At 41.5% G+C, this 12,964-nt stretch overlaps 1 protein-coding gene across 5 annotated transcripts in view; it reads left to right on the forward strand.

The window, feature by feature from the left end:
• Positions 1 to 12,964, forward strand: part of LOC108138528 (nuclear factor of activated T-cells, cytoplasmic 1) — a 46,605-nt gene that overhangs the window by 31,393 nt on the left and 2,248 nt on the right. For 2 of the 5 annotated variants that reach the window (XM_041707166.1, XM_017260789.2), the window contains exons 4-9: positions 2,304 to 2,990; positions 4,444 to 4,864; positions 5,362 to 5,518; positions 5,580 to 5,827; positions 6,078 to 6,261; positions 10,859 to 12,871. In XM_041707166.1, coding sequence (XP_041563100.1) covers positions 2,304 to 2,990; positions 4,444 to 4,864; positions 5,362 to 5,518; positions 5,580 to 5,827; positions 6,078 to 6,261; positions 10,859 to 12,871 — 3,710 coding nt within the window. Of the gene's footprint in view, positions 1 to 2,303; positions 2,991 to 4,443; positions 4,865 to 5,361; positions 5,519 to 5,579; positions 5,828 to 6,077; positions 6,262 to 8,184; positions 8,381 to 10,858; positions 12,872 to 12,964 lie in introns of those variants that run through there. The other 3 variants (XM_041707168.1, XM_041707167.1, XM_041707169.1) reach the window with 2 other exon arrangements.

The following is a 12,964-nucleotide window of genomic DNA, read 5'->3' on the forward strand; positions in this document are numbered from 1 at the left end:
ACATAGAATCCTCAAAATCAATTTTGCAAATCTTCTGGCGATAGTTCACATATATGCCTTTTTATTTTCCACGTTGGTTATTGACTCTTGTGAGACTGGTTTTCTAGGTAGGTCATGGTGAATATGATTACTACGATTTGGCTTCATACGATATGGATTAAGAATAACATTTTCATATGGCATTCTCTGGGTCTGCGGGCTCATTATATTGTTGTTGTTTGTGCTGTTGTGTGTGTGTACGGGTGTGTGTGTGTGTTGTTTATTTCGACCTTTGTTGTTGTGATTTTGTAGCTGTAGCTATTGTAATTGCATGCCCCTATCTGTGTAAATCGCCGCATTATCTTATCAGCTTATCAGTTTTTCGAACCCTCCTCCAATTGCAAATTGCAGTTGGGAATCTGAAAATTAAAAAAGGCAAAAGGGGGTAGGAGGTGGGTTAATTCAGAAGGTGTTTGGCTTTTGGGGTTGCCCCTTATCTCTGAAAAAAATGTAAAGGGAAAACAATGGAAGTGTTGTGATTTTTATGAGGTTTATTTAGGGCTTTGGTTAATTGCCGGGTACATGGGTTGATGGCTAAGTGGCTGCCTTTTATTATTATCGATTATTTACAAAACAATCAATACCTTTGCATGTTTCTAGCTGCTGTAAGAAGCTTCTTAACTACATTTCTGGCTAATTTTATTACAACGCGATAAATAATTCTCTTGATGTACCATTTTTTCTTTATTAAGCAAAAATAGATTTTTCAGCTTGCATTTCATATTATATCGTTGTCAAAAATGTTCTCAAAAAATATTCTAAAAATATTTCAGTTGCTCCACAAAACTAAGAATTTTTAATTATGAAAGAACACCTTCATGTTATCAATTAAAATTCCGAATGCATTTCCATATGAATAAGAATTTACTAAATATTTTTTAAACATGTTTTTTTTTGCAGAAGATTTCATTTGTTGATTTTTTCTCTTTTCGGTTTTTTTTGTTAGCGTTCTCGTTGTTGATCTTGCAGATTTGCACATTCTTTGGCGATTTATTTAATTTGCATATATGAAAATACGCATTTCCTTTCGCACTTTGGCCAATGACTTTTGGATGTGGGATTGTTTTCTTGTGGATATTACTCTGTGGACGCGATTACTTATACGCACTGTTGCCGCCGTTCGCCTTGCGATTCGTGAATTTCCCTTCCCTCTGCTCCGCTTCTTATCAATCGGCTGCACTCTTAGTGTTTAAGTGTTCCATTCGCCTGATTTGGATTAGGATTGAAGCGCAGTATCTGCGAGAGATTACGTATAGCATTATGGATGCAGGGAACATTATGGCATACGACTTCTATCAGTTTGATTCGCTAATAGGCAAACTAGTTCCACAACTAAAATGAATCTGTTATTGCTTTGCAATGAGTAGCTTTGATGAACATATATTTCGCCAACTGAACTGGAACAAACTAAACTGACAAAGAACTTGTTTTATTTAATTAACTGTCAACAAATCGTTTATTTGTTTTAATTGTGGCTAGATTTTGTTTAATTGAACCTATTTTATATCAGTTGAAAAAAATATATTTATTTAAATACAGGTGGAGTAAAATTGTAGTCAAATTAGACTATTATAAAAAAATATTTTATTTAAATAGCATAAGGTATGTTTGGTTTTTCCACCAATGTCGTTTAAATTGCATTTGCCAAGGTTCTAGGTATATTGCATTTTTTTTCCAAGTTTTCAATCCCCAAGTAAATTTCTTTATTTTTTCAACCTTCAACTATGATGTTCACTTGATTTTTCCTGCCGACTTAAATCAAAGTCAGTCCTCGATTGAGTTCAGGCCGTTAGTTCCGTTCAGTTCCGTTCAGATCCGCTCAGTTATATTCAGTTTAGTTTGTTTGTATGGAGATGATTGTCCATTTGGGTTCGCTCAATGCATTTTAAATGCATTCGGACATTGATTGGCGCATTTGAACTCGATTTATATTTATTTTCCTATCTCTTAAAAGTAAACCTAGGTTCTAGTAAATGTTTTTTAGTGAATCAATTGCAAATGCATATGTTTTTTTTAATACATACTTGTAAATTAAAAATAAATGTAGGACACAATTCGGATGAGTTTTTGTATGTAAGGTAGGAAAAATAATTTGAAAAAAATTGAAACTGCTGAGGCGCTATTCCCATTTAAAGACTTTTAGTTATTCAGACTAAAATTATTTAATACCGAAATTTGACGACAGAGAATTATTATAATTCGTGCGTGTGTTGCTGTTGTGTATCCATGTACATGAATGTCTGTATATATATGTTAATGTATAGATCGCGGCACGCCATGAGCCACTATCTGGAGGATCTGGATCTGCTCTCGGCGTCCTCCTCCGAGGACTCGGCCACCTCGACGCCGACCAGTTTGGACGAGGACACGGGCTTTGTGAACGACAGCAACTCGACGACAGCCGGTGGCAATAGCAGCTCCGTTCCCTTTGGTGGGGTATTCCAGGCCACCGAAGCAGCCGTTGCAGCAGCAGTCAATGCATTCAACCTGCAACAACAGCAGCATCAGCAGCATCAGCAGCAGCAGCAGCAACAACATCAGGTGCAACAGCAGCAACATCAACAGCAGACCCAGCAGCAACAGTTTCAATACAACGGATTGCTGTTGCAGCAGCAACAGCAGCAGCAACAACAACAGCAGCAGCAACAACAGCAGCAGCAACAGCAACACCATCATCACCACCATAATCGTCATGGGAAGCACATCAAACGCAAGAAGCTAGAATGCAATCAAGTGGAACTGGACAACGATGATGCCTGCAGTGAGGATGAGTTTATCCGAAAGATTGCCAGTTCGGTGGCTGTCGCATCCACTGTGGATGCCACACCTCCTCCTGTCGCCGCCCCCGCAGCGGCCACGCCCTCTGTCAGCCTCCTGCCGCTCATCAGCAGCATCAGCAGCAACAGCAGCAGCAACAACGACAGCAACAACAACAACAACAATCAGACAAAGTAAGCAACGTGTTTTCTTTTGCAGCTAAAAAGAAAACAGAGTTTGCCACACAAAATATCCAAACAAGTTTTTTGGTAAATGTTCCATGACTAAATGAAATTAATTGATCGAAACTATGTAAGCAAAAATAAGGATTAGCTAAAATGTTGAGCCACAAAATATTGGTAAAAAGAGAAAAGGGTGCATTGTAGACAAACAGAATATATAAGCAAAAATAAATTTATCTACACTGCAAATTGTCTGTAGAATTGTTTTGAAAGTCGTTTTCTATAACATTTTTATTTTAAAATATTTGTATATAAAAAAAAGTATGGCAAAAACAAAAAATATTCGCTGATTTTCAGATTTCCAGTCGCTATCAAAAAAAAATTTTAAATATGTACAATTGATCGATATAATTGAATATATTGAAAATAACATATTTTGCCAAGCAAATTTGTTTAATCAAAGAGACAAGAAAAAGGTATACCCCTCAAAATTGGAACTATAAATGTTTAGTCATCAAAAAGGATGTGCGAGGAGAGGTAAAAGAAAAAATCTAGGAAAAGTGGCCTTAAATTGTTTTAGTTGATCAACAATATCTAGACAATATTTTTAGAGTATAAAACAAAAAACAAATTTACATTCCAAAATTGTTAGACACCGAAAAACAATGTGAAAAACCAAATAAAATTATTTCGGTGAAAGAATAATTGACTTTTCGCATACTGTAGAGCCAGAACTTTTGTTAGTCGCAAAGTATTTACTTAGATGGCTTTGACTTTTGTTCCTTAATAATTGCTCAATGTGTGTTTGTTTCCCGTTTATCTGTTTATATTTTTTTTTTGTTTATATATGTGCGTATGTGTCCGTTTGTAAACAAAAGCAATACAATTCGAAGCAATGGTAAACAATTGGTCAAAGCTAAGATTTATTTAAACAAAACGAACCAAACCAAACCAAACCGAACCGAACCAAATGCAAAGTGCAGCAATGAAAACTTGCGAAAAATTCCTTTTCGGCTTTTTTATGTTTCATGTGTGTGTTTGTGTGTGAGAGTGTGTGTATGTTTGTGAGTAATTAACACAGACAAAGTCATATATCATTCATTTTTTAGCTCTACATATTTAACTAAATCCGTATCTATATTCGTAGCTATGTAGCCAATATCTTTGTGTCTAAAAAAGAATTCATCTCATTTCATGCCCCAAGCATCCCTTATTTTGGCCAGCATATGTGAAAACTAAACCATAAATCATTTAACCCAAATCAAATTGAATCTAGATTTGTATTTCTTTAAACGGACAAACGAACAAACGGCCAAAGTTCAAGTACAAGACGTGCCAGACATTTAACGATCCTTAGACAAATAAACCACCAGCGTGCGATCGATCTTTAACGATCGAATGGAAACGTTGTTGTGCCAGTGTGTTAAAGACTAACACATTTCGATGATCTCAATCTAACCCGCAGATTCATATCGGCCAGGACTGTCACGCGGGTGGCCAACAAACGCCAGCCCACCACGCCGCTGAACAGCATCGCCAGCTCCAACGATGGCCAGGTGCAGCTGGAGATCGTCTCGCAGCCGGAGCAGCAGCATCGGGCCCGCTACCAAACGGAGGGCAGCCGCGGCGCCGTCAAGGATCGCAGTGGCAACGGATTCCCCATCGTCCGACTGGCCGGCTACGACAAGAACGCCGTCCTCCAGGTCTTCATCGGCACGGACATTGGCCGTGTGGCGCCGCACATGTTCTACCAGGCCTGCAAGGTCGCCGGCAAAAACTCGACGCAGTGCAACGAGAAGAAGGTCGACGGCACCATGGTCATCGAGATCGATTTCAAGCCCGAAACGGACATGACCATCACCTGCGATTGCGTTGGCATCCTGAAGGTGCGTTGCGAAACAAATATGCAGAGAATATGTATTTATTTATTTATTTACAAACTGAAAGCTTAAGGCTTCAATATATATAGTTTATTTAATTTGTCTGTTCAAGTAGAGTAAATGAGAGCTAAACTTAGAGATACATACATAGACGAATACTTGAGCTCTGAATTGTTGTGGTTATTATAAGAAGGGTTGTGTTTAAATTTGTGTTGGCAAAATCAACAGTTTTTGATTATGATTATGATTAAAATGCAGATGATCCAATATAAATTTAAGAAAGAAACACAAGTTTAAAAAACTATCAAATGAGAAAATAAAAAGCAATAGACAATAGATATTAAAATAGAAATACAATTAAATATAGTTAAATAAATAAGTAACCTTTACATAAAATCATGTAATAAGAAAATGTAAAGAAATACAAAATATGTTTTATAATAGAAATACAGTTTAACCTAATTTTATTTCTTAAATCTAATTGATGATCATTGCATCCGCAGGAACGCAATGTGGATGTGGAGCACCGCTTTCCGGAGCACCTGGCCCAGAAGAATAAGAAGAAGTCCACCCGCTGCCGAATGGTGTTCCGCACCCAGCTGACCCGCGACGATGGCACCACCGAGACCCTGCAGGTCTGCTCGAATCCCATCATCTGCAGTGAGTATAGCAAACTCATTTTATTTGTGAAATCTTCCTAAAATATATTTCCGTGCTTTAGCTCAACCACCTGGCGTGCCGGAGATATGCAAGAAGTCATTGAACTCGTGCCCAGTGGATGGCGGCCTCGAGCTTTTCATCATCGGCAAGAACTTTCTGAAGGACACGCATGTGGTATTCCAGGAGACCTACGACAGCGTCAATGGCGACGATCCGGCCACCGAGATTGCGGTGCGTCAGCAGCTCATCGGCGGAACCGCCGCCCTCTGGGAACAGAGCGTTCTGCCGGACAAGGAGTATCTCCACCAGGTGTGTGCCAATCTCCATTGAAAAATTAATGGAATTCAACCATTGTGGACGAAGTAAAGCATTGTTAATTGAATTGGGACTTTAGTAAATGTTAAACTAAATGCATTTGAAAGTAAAACAAATGTTAAAATGGGCTTAAGTTTAATTGTTGCTATCAAACAATTCTGCAACTTGATTTCATTGATTGTTTGCTATAACAATTTAATTTGTTGTTTTTGATTTGAATAACTATTTGCCATTGCCTTTGCAGACCCATCTGATTTGCACGGTGCCGCCGTATCTGCACCAGAATATCCTGAAGCCGGTCCAGGTGCAGGTGTCCATCGTTTCGAGCGGCAAGAAGAGCGAGCCGCACACGTTCACCTACACGCCCAAGGGACAGTACACGACGCTGGCGGCGGCCAGCACGTTAAGTAACACAGTCCACACCCAAGGTATCTATTTGTTGACTAAGCGTTCGTTTGCACCCAACCAACCGATTTACCAACCACAAACTCCCAGCCGGAGATCGCGAGTCGTTAGCTATGTAGAAACCACAAAGAAATAATCGAAAAACTCTTGTCAATATTACGAAAAAAAAAAAACAAAACAAACCAAAAAAAAATGAGAATAAGATACATATGTGAGGTAGGCAGGCTTAGGCAGTTATTAAAAACGTATGTTTAATGCCATTGTTAGTCTACCTCTAGTGCCTCCTCGAAGTTGACATTTTTTTTTCGTTTATTATTTTTTCAAAAACCAAATTAGCTAAACTAGAACCGTTTATGGTTAAAAAAAATATAACTATATAACAAACATATAAATCGATAAGCGATAGGTAAATCAATCTGATCTCTTCATGCGTTATTCTGTTCTTTCCTTTTCCCTTCAATGTATCTTCTATTTCTCTCTGACTCCTTCTCCCTGCTGGCTTTTTATTATATATTTAACAATTAACACGTCTGTGTGTGGCTAACCGAACAAAGAAAAGTTAACAAAATATTGCGAAATATAGGTGTTTTTCACCTACCAAAAGATGCCTACCAAAATAAGCTAAATGTGACGAATTTAAGAAAGCTATACAAGTTATTCAATCAAGATAAAAGACTGGAACGTTTCAGAATTAGCATACAATCTAATACAAGTTTCGAATATAAATCATAGTTAGTTTAAGACTTAAGCGATTACTTTAACTGAATTATCTCCATACATTTTACCTGATAAATAACTAAAAGATCTCGAGTTCATTGCCTTATCATCATATATACTAAATGAATGAAATTTCATAAATAGGCCACTAAGAAGAGAAATTTGTTGCTCATATTTTGCCTGCCACCTATTCTATTCCTTTTCCTTTCATACTTTCTACTACTTTTTCTTTTGCACCGAATAACGCATGAAAAAATCAATACCATATATTTTTAAGTAGGAAAAAAGGAAAACGAAATCCCACAAAAAAGTATAATTTAATCTATAAGCACAACCAAGAATGATAAAACAAAAAAACCTAAATTAAATTAATAACCATAAATGATTAAGGCACAGGACGGTGCAAATCTTCGGAGAATCGATTTCTCCAGTCTTCCCCCACCTCCCGTCTCTCACTCTTTCTCTCTGCCCCTCTCTCTCTTTGTCCCGTCCAAAAAAAAAAAACGACCGGAACCGGAAACTGATCGAAACAACACTGCTGAATGAATGAACTTGATTTCCCCTGCAAACGGATCCTTCGCGATGAAGAAGAATAGAATAGAAGATTTTTTTTTTGGATGTGCAAGGCACGTCAATCCGTATTGGACTCCATTTTAATATTATTTTCTGTGTAGAGAACATTTTCATCCATAACTGGAGTCGACTTTCCTTGCTATTTTTACAAGTAAAAAAAATAAAAGTTTCGCTTCCCCTGGGGGACTTTTCTTCTGGCTTAATTTACGTGTGTTTGTTTGCTTGTTTGTTTGCTTGGTCGAGTGTTTGCGCGTGTGTTTGTTTGTTTGCCTGTGTGCGTGTTTGTGCCGGGGGTTCATTGAATGAAGTGCAGAGTTTTCTTGATCAAGTTCAGCCGAGAAAAATATCCAAAACAGATGAAGGAAAGCTCAACCAGAGCGATAACATAAAAAGAAACCGAAAATAAAACGACACACGATGAATCAGCAGCAGCAGAAGCAGCAGAAAATCAGGAGGATATATCTATAAACCAGACAAGATGAACAGATCCCCCCGTAAATAAAAACCTGTTTCTCAAGTCAGGAAAGAACAGGATGTCTTAAAAACTAAAAAAAAAAATCCCCCCTCCACTATACAAAAAAACTTCCTCCTCCTCCCAAAAAAATATGCATATATATATTTTTACTTTATATTCTTCCTCCTTCCCCTTCTCTTAGCAATTTAGGTGCTCAATCTAACTATATAGTCAAATATGTAAATTTTTGAGTGCTATAAAATGCAAGGCCAAAATTAAATCCAAATTAAGTCATTAATCGACAGTCGATATAACAAGTATAGAGACACCGATATATCCTGTATCTCTCGATACATACAAACACAAAACCATAACTATAGCAAAGAGGCCGACGAAAAGCGAAAAAATTAAAGCTTGCCTGGAAAGCAACGCTGGACAAAAGCGATGATATCGATAGAATTGCAGCAATCGCTCGATAAGTGACTGCCAATCGCTTGCGTTCGATGGCGATAGATACTCACACACCCATACACGTCACACAGACACATAGAAATCTAAAAAAAAGAAATACCCAAACAAAAAGGACCTTTGGCACCGAGGAAGCAATATCCTATCCAACCCCATGGAAAATGATGACCAGCGACGGACTTTCAGCCCCATCGAGTCTTCAACAGCCACATCTGCTCATCTCTAACCCCATCTCTAACCTCCAACAACAGCTACCACAGGCATCAAGGATACTTTTAGGGTACTGGTTAAAAAAAAAAAAAAAAAAAAAAAAAAAAAAAAAAAAACCATCCAACTCTTACAGAAAAAATTACCAAAAATATTTACCGATTGACCAACGTACAAATTCTTTTTTTGCCATTTCGTAATCCATTTTTCTATATGTCTATTAATTAATACCAACACACAATACCCTACCCCCCCCCCACACACACACACAAACACCCACACATTTACCATTACTATTAACTATAAGGGAAACCCATTTCACATATAACCTTAGAGCATTACCTTTAAGCATCTATATATATATACATATATACGATATATTTGCGTACTCACATAAAGCTAACTAATTTTTTTGCCCTGTCTCTCTGTGTAGATCTTGTGATCGTAAATCGTCATTAAGTTGGGATTAGTTTATTTGCATAGATTAGTTCTGAAATTTCTTCGATTTTTGATTGGGTATGGAAAATGTTGAATTTATGTATTCACTAATTCGCGTCAAAATCGTTCATTCATAAACGTAATACATTCATTAGCTAATATTAATGACTGCATTTCCTCTCCCAGTTCCTCTGAAAATGGTATTTTCAACAAGTCTAAAATGTATAGTTTCTTTAGTACTATCTTTTCCTAAATACCAATATCATAAAAGTAGATTGTCTTAGATTTGATATATCTCTATTGTTACAATAACATTCATTGCATACCCTTTGAAGATCAGTTTCAGTTCTCCACTATCTAATCACGCAATTCATGTACAGAATTTTCAGCTCTATATGGAGACCAAAAGACCAAAGCTAAAGCTATATGGATGCATATGACAGTGTCAGACCCCAGTAAAAACGATAAACTTGAAATTATAAAAGGAAAGCTGATAAAATTAGAAAATATAAGCGGGAACTTGTTCTGAAAGACCCTAAATAAGAGGTGGTAGTGATGGGACTCGTCTAGAACGAGTGGAATTTCAAGCATTGCTCGACTTCAGAGCCTCAACATTACGCCTAGCGAACGACAACTAGCTTTAGATCAATGCGACCCCGCTTAGGAATCGAGAATTGCAGACTGGGATCATAGAAAGATGGGTTTTCTGGCTCCTAATACTAATCCATAAACACCTACAATATAAGATGTAATACTTAAGTTCAGATACTAGAAGTAGATATAAATCTATTAATTAAGTAAAAATGCTTGGAGTGTGTTGGTGTGGTTGTTGAATTTGACGACTGTTGTTGAATGATTGTGGATTTTGTGCGACTGGCGGTAAAAATGGGATGTGTGGTATAGATTCGTAAACGTCTGTCGCTCTGAGATATTTGTTAAAAAGCGGTTACCTTTTGCTTGACTTTTCTTCAGTTGTGTGATTGATCAAGGAATAACTGATTGATTGACATATTGATTTAGTGACTGCCTAGAGTCTGTCTGATCTAATTTTGATCGGTTTTGCCTTGTCAATTCTAGTGTGTATTCAATGATTGCTATCATAATCGATTTGGACAGCTTGGTGTGGTTTGATTTAGTCAGTTATTTTTGTGCGTGTCGTGGACTGAACAAATGTTTTTAAGCACACTTTGAAGACCTCTTTCGTAGCTCTCTAGTTGCTGTAGTGCCTTTTCTGAATGCCGCGTGAAAGGATTTGCCAGTGAAACAACAAAGCCAAGCATAAATACTCTTAAGAAACTAAATTTACATAGCCATCTAGTTTTAAGTAATCGTTAAGCCTTAGCTTTAAATACCACTGCCCTCGCGGAGATGGCAGATCCAACGAATTCGAGTGCTTTTCTTGAGCCATAGTTTAAGTTTGTTTTTAGTTTGTAAGTTGTAGTTACCCGAAAAGATGGGAAAGGCACTCGGATTTGGCGGATCTCTCTCTGCGATGAATACCTCCTCTCCCCCTGACTCTATCTCAGAAACCTGGCCTAGGACTAAGCGCTTCCCAAACCCCTGACCACAAAAAAAAAAAAAAAAAAAAAAAAAAAAAAAGAAATAATAATAATAATTTCTTCCCGACTGTTTTATATTACATCTTTGTTTCTTATGATTTTGAATTATGACCCACTGATCCCTGTTTCTGATTCTATTGCTTGACATGCCACCAAAATGAGATTACTAAGAGGCGTCTTGTCTGTCCATTGTTCCTCTTGTAGATGTGAGCGGTTTCATGGACACCACAGCAGCGCCCGGCGCTAGTGGCTCCAGCGGTTGGAGCGGTGCGTCCAGCGGTGCCGGCAATGTGCCACCCCAAGGTGACAATGTGGAGGCCAAGCACGAGATCGATTCGGGCATGATGCCGCCTCCGATCACCACCCAGATACCGATGGGCGTTCGTCGCTCCTCGCTGCCCAGCGTCACGCCCATGATAACGGACCAGCAGCTGGTCCACCTCAGCGCGGTGGCCGCCAGTGCGGAGGCCCTGAAGACCGAGCTCCTGGACGACAGCAGCTCGCACAGTCCGCTGACCGGCGAGTCGACACCGGACAGCCCGAATGCCGCCATGCAGTATCATCGCTTTGTGCGCAAGCCCAGCCTCGACACCATCATGTACGACCAGTCCAACAGCTTGCCCGGCTTCCCAGCCGTCGTGGCACCGGCAACAGCGGCCGCCGTGGCCGCAGCCGTCGACATCGATACGGCAGCCGTGGCCGTCGCCGTGGAGCTGGCCGTCAAGAATGAGATTGTGAAGCATGTGGTGCAGCAGCACCAGCAGTTGCAGGAGCAAATGCAGGAGCAACAGCAGCAACAACAACAGCAGCAGCAGCAACAGCAGCAACAACAGCAGCAGCAGCCGCAACAGCAACAGCAGGTGCAACAGCAACAGCAGCAGCAGGTGCAACAGCAGGTGCAGCAGCAGCAACAGCAGCAGCAGGTGCACAAATTCATCGATGAGCTGACCAAGTCCACGTCGCTGGTCACCAGCAACGGCACCAGTGAGCCGGCCCTGTTCACCACATCGGCCGTGATTGACCATGCCCTGACCGACATACTGCAGGCCAAGGTGGGCATTGCCCCGCCCAGTGTGGTGCTGGAGCGCAGCCTCTCGCTCAGCTCCACCAACTCCAGCAGCTCGCTGAGCGGCAGCGAGAGTTCGCCGAATAGTTCACCCCTCACCCAGGACATCATACTCAATTCGGAGCCGGCGGCCGCGCTGGTCGGAGCAGCTGCCTTGGGTGCCCCGGCCGCCGTCGATGTATCCGGTGGCCTGTCCACCGACATCATCATGAATCCCGCCGTTTCCCCCTCCACGATTCTGTGCTCGGCCAACGGGGCCGCCACAGCGGTGGTGCCCAACATTCTGGCGCCGCACCAGGTGACCATGGCCAACTCGATCTTGAACGACATAGCCATGCAGCCGGAGCCCACACAGCAGGATGCGGCGGTGGCCGCCTTGGCGTTGAGCAACATCATGATGAGTCCGCCGACGGCTGCCGCGGGCGTGGGAGTGGTGGACACACTGCCGCCGACTCCGGCGGCCATGCAGCCGGAGGTGGCGGCCACGGCCACCTCCACGGCGGTGAGCAACATGATTATCAAGGCGGCGGCGGACTTTATAACCACCCAGGAGCAGGAGCAGCACCACTACCATCGTCACGGCTGCGTCCACTCCCATTCGCCGCAGGCGGCCGTGGGCGTAAGCGGCAATCCGGCCGAGACGGCATCCGATCCCTTGGTCAATTTACTGCTAAACCACTCGGCCACACCGGACACAGCGGCAGCAGCCGCTGCCGCGGTGGCTGTGGAGGCGGCCAACTTCCAGTCGATGAACCACAGTCTCCATCAGCACCATGGCCATCATGGCCACGGTGTGTCGCATGGTCACGGCCACGGGCACGGACGCCACGTGTCTGGCCATGTGAACAGCCACCATCATGGCCATCACTTGCCGGTGGTGCCGCCGACACCACAAGAATCTCTGATCGTTGCGCTGGCCAGCGAGAATGCGCTGCAAAAGTCGGTGGCCACCGCCGCAGTGACCACCAACGGAGCGGTGATGACGCAGCAGGCATCTGCACCCAGCACGGCGGGCAGCATCCTGCCGGCGGCGGTCGGAGCGGTGGCTGCGGCGGCGGCCGTGGCCGTGCAGCCGCCCATTCCCCAGGAGCTGACCACGATGTCCGATCAGGATCTGATCAGCTACATCAATCCGAGCACCTTTGATCAGCGTAAGTAGAACAGAGTATAATTTGGTGTCAGTAGAAGAAACGATATGCAGTTATAGATTTTTAAAAAATTTATTTCTTTTTTAATTGAATTTG

Source organism: Drosophila elegans, unplaced genomic scaffold (assembly GCF_018152505.1).
Source record: "Drosophila elegans isolate 14027-0461.03 unplaced genomic scaffold, ASM1815250v1 contig_149, whole genome shotgun sequence".
Lineage (NCBI taxonomy): Eukaryota > Metazoa > Arthropoda > Insecta > Diptera > Drosophilidae > Drosophila > Drosophila elegans.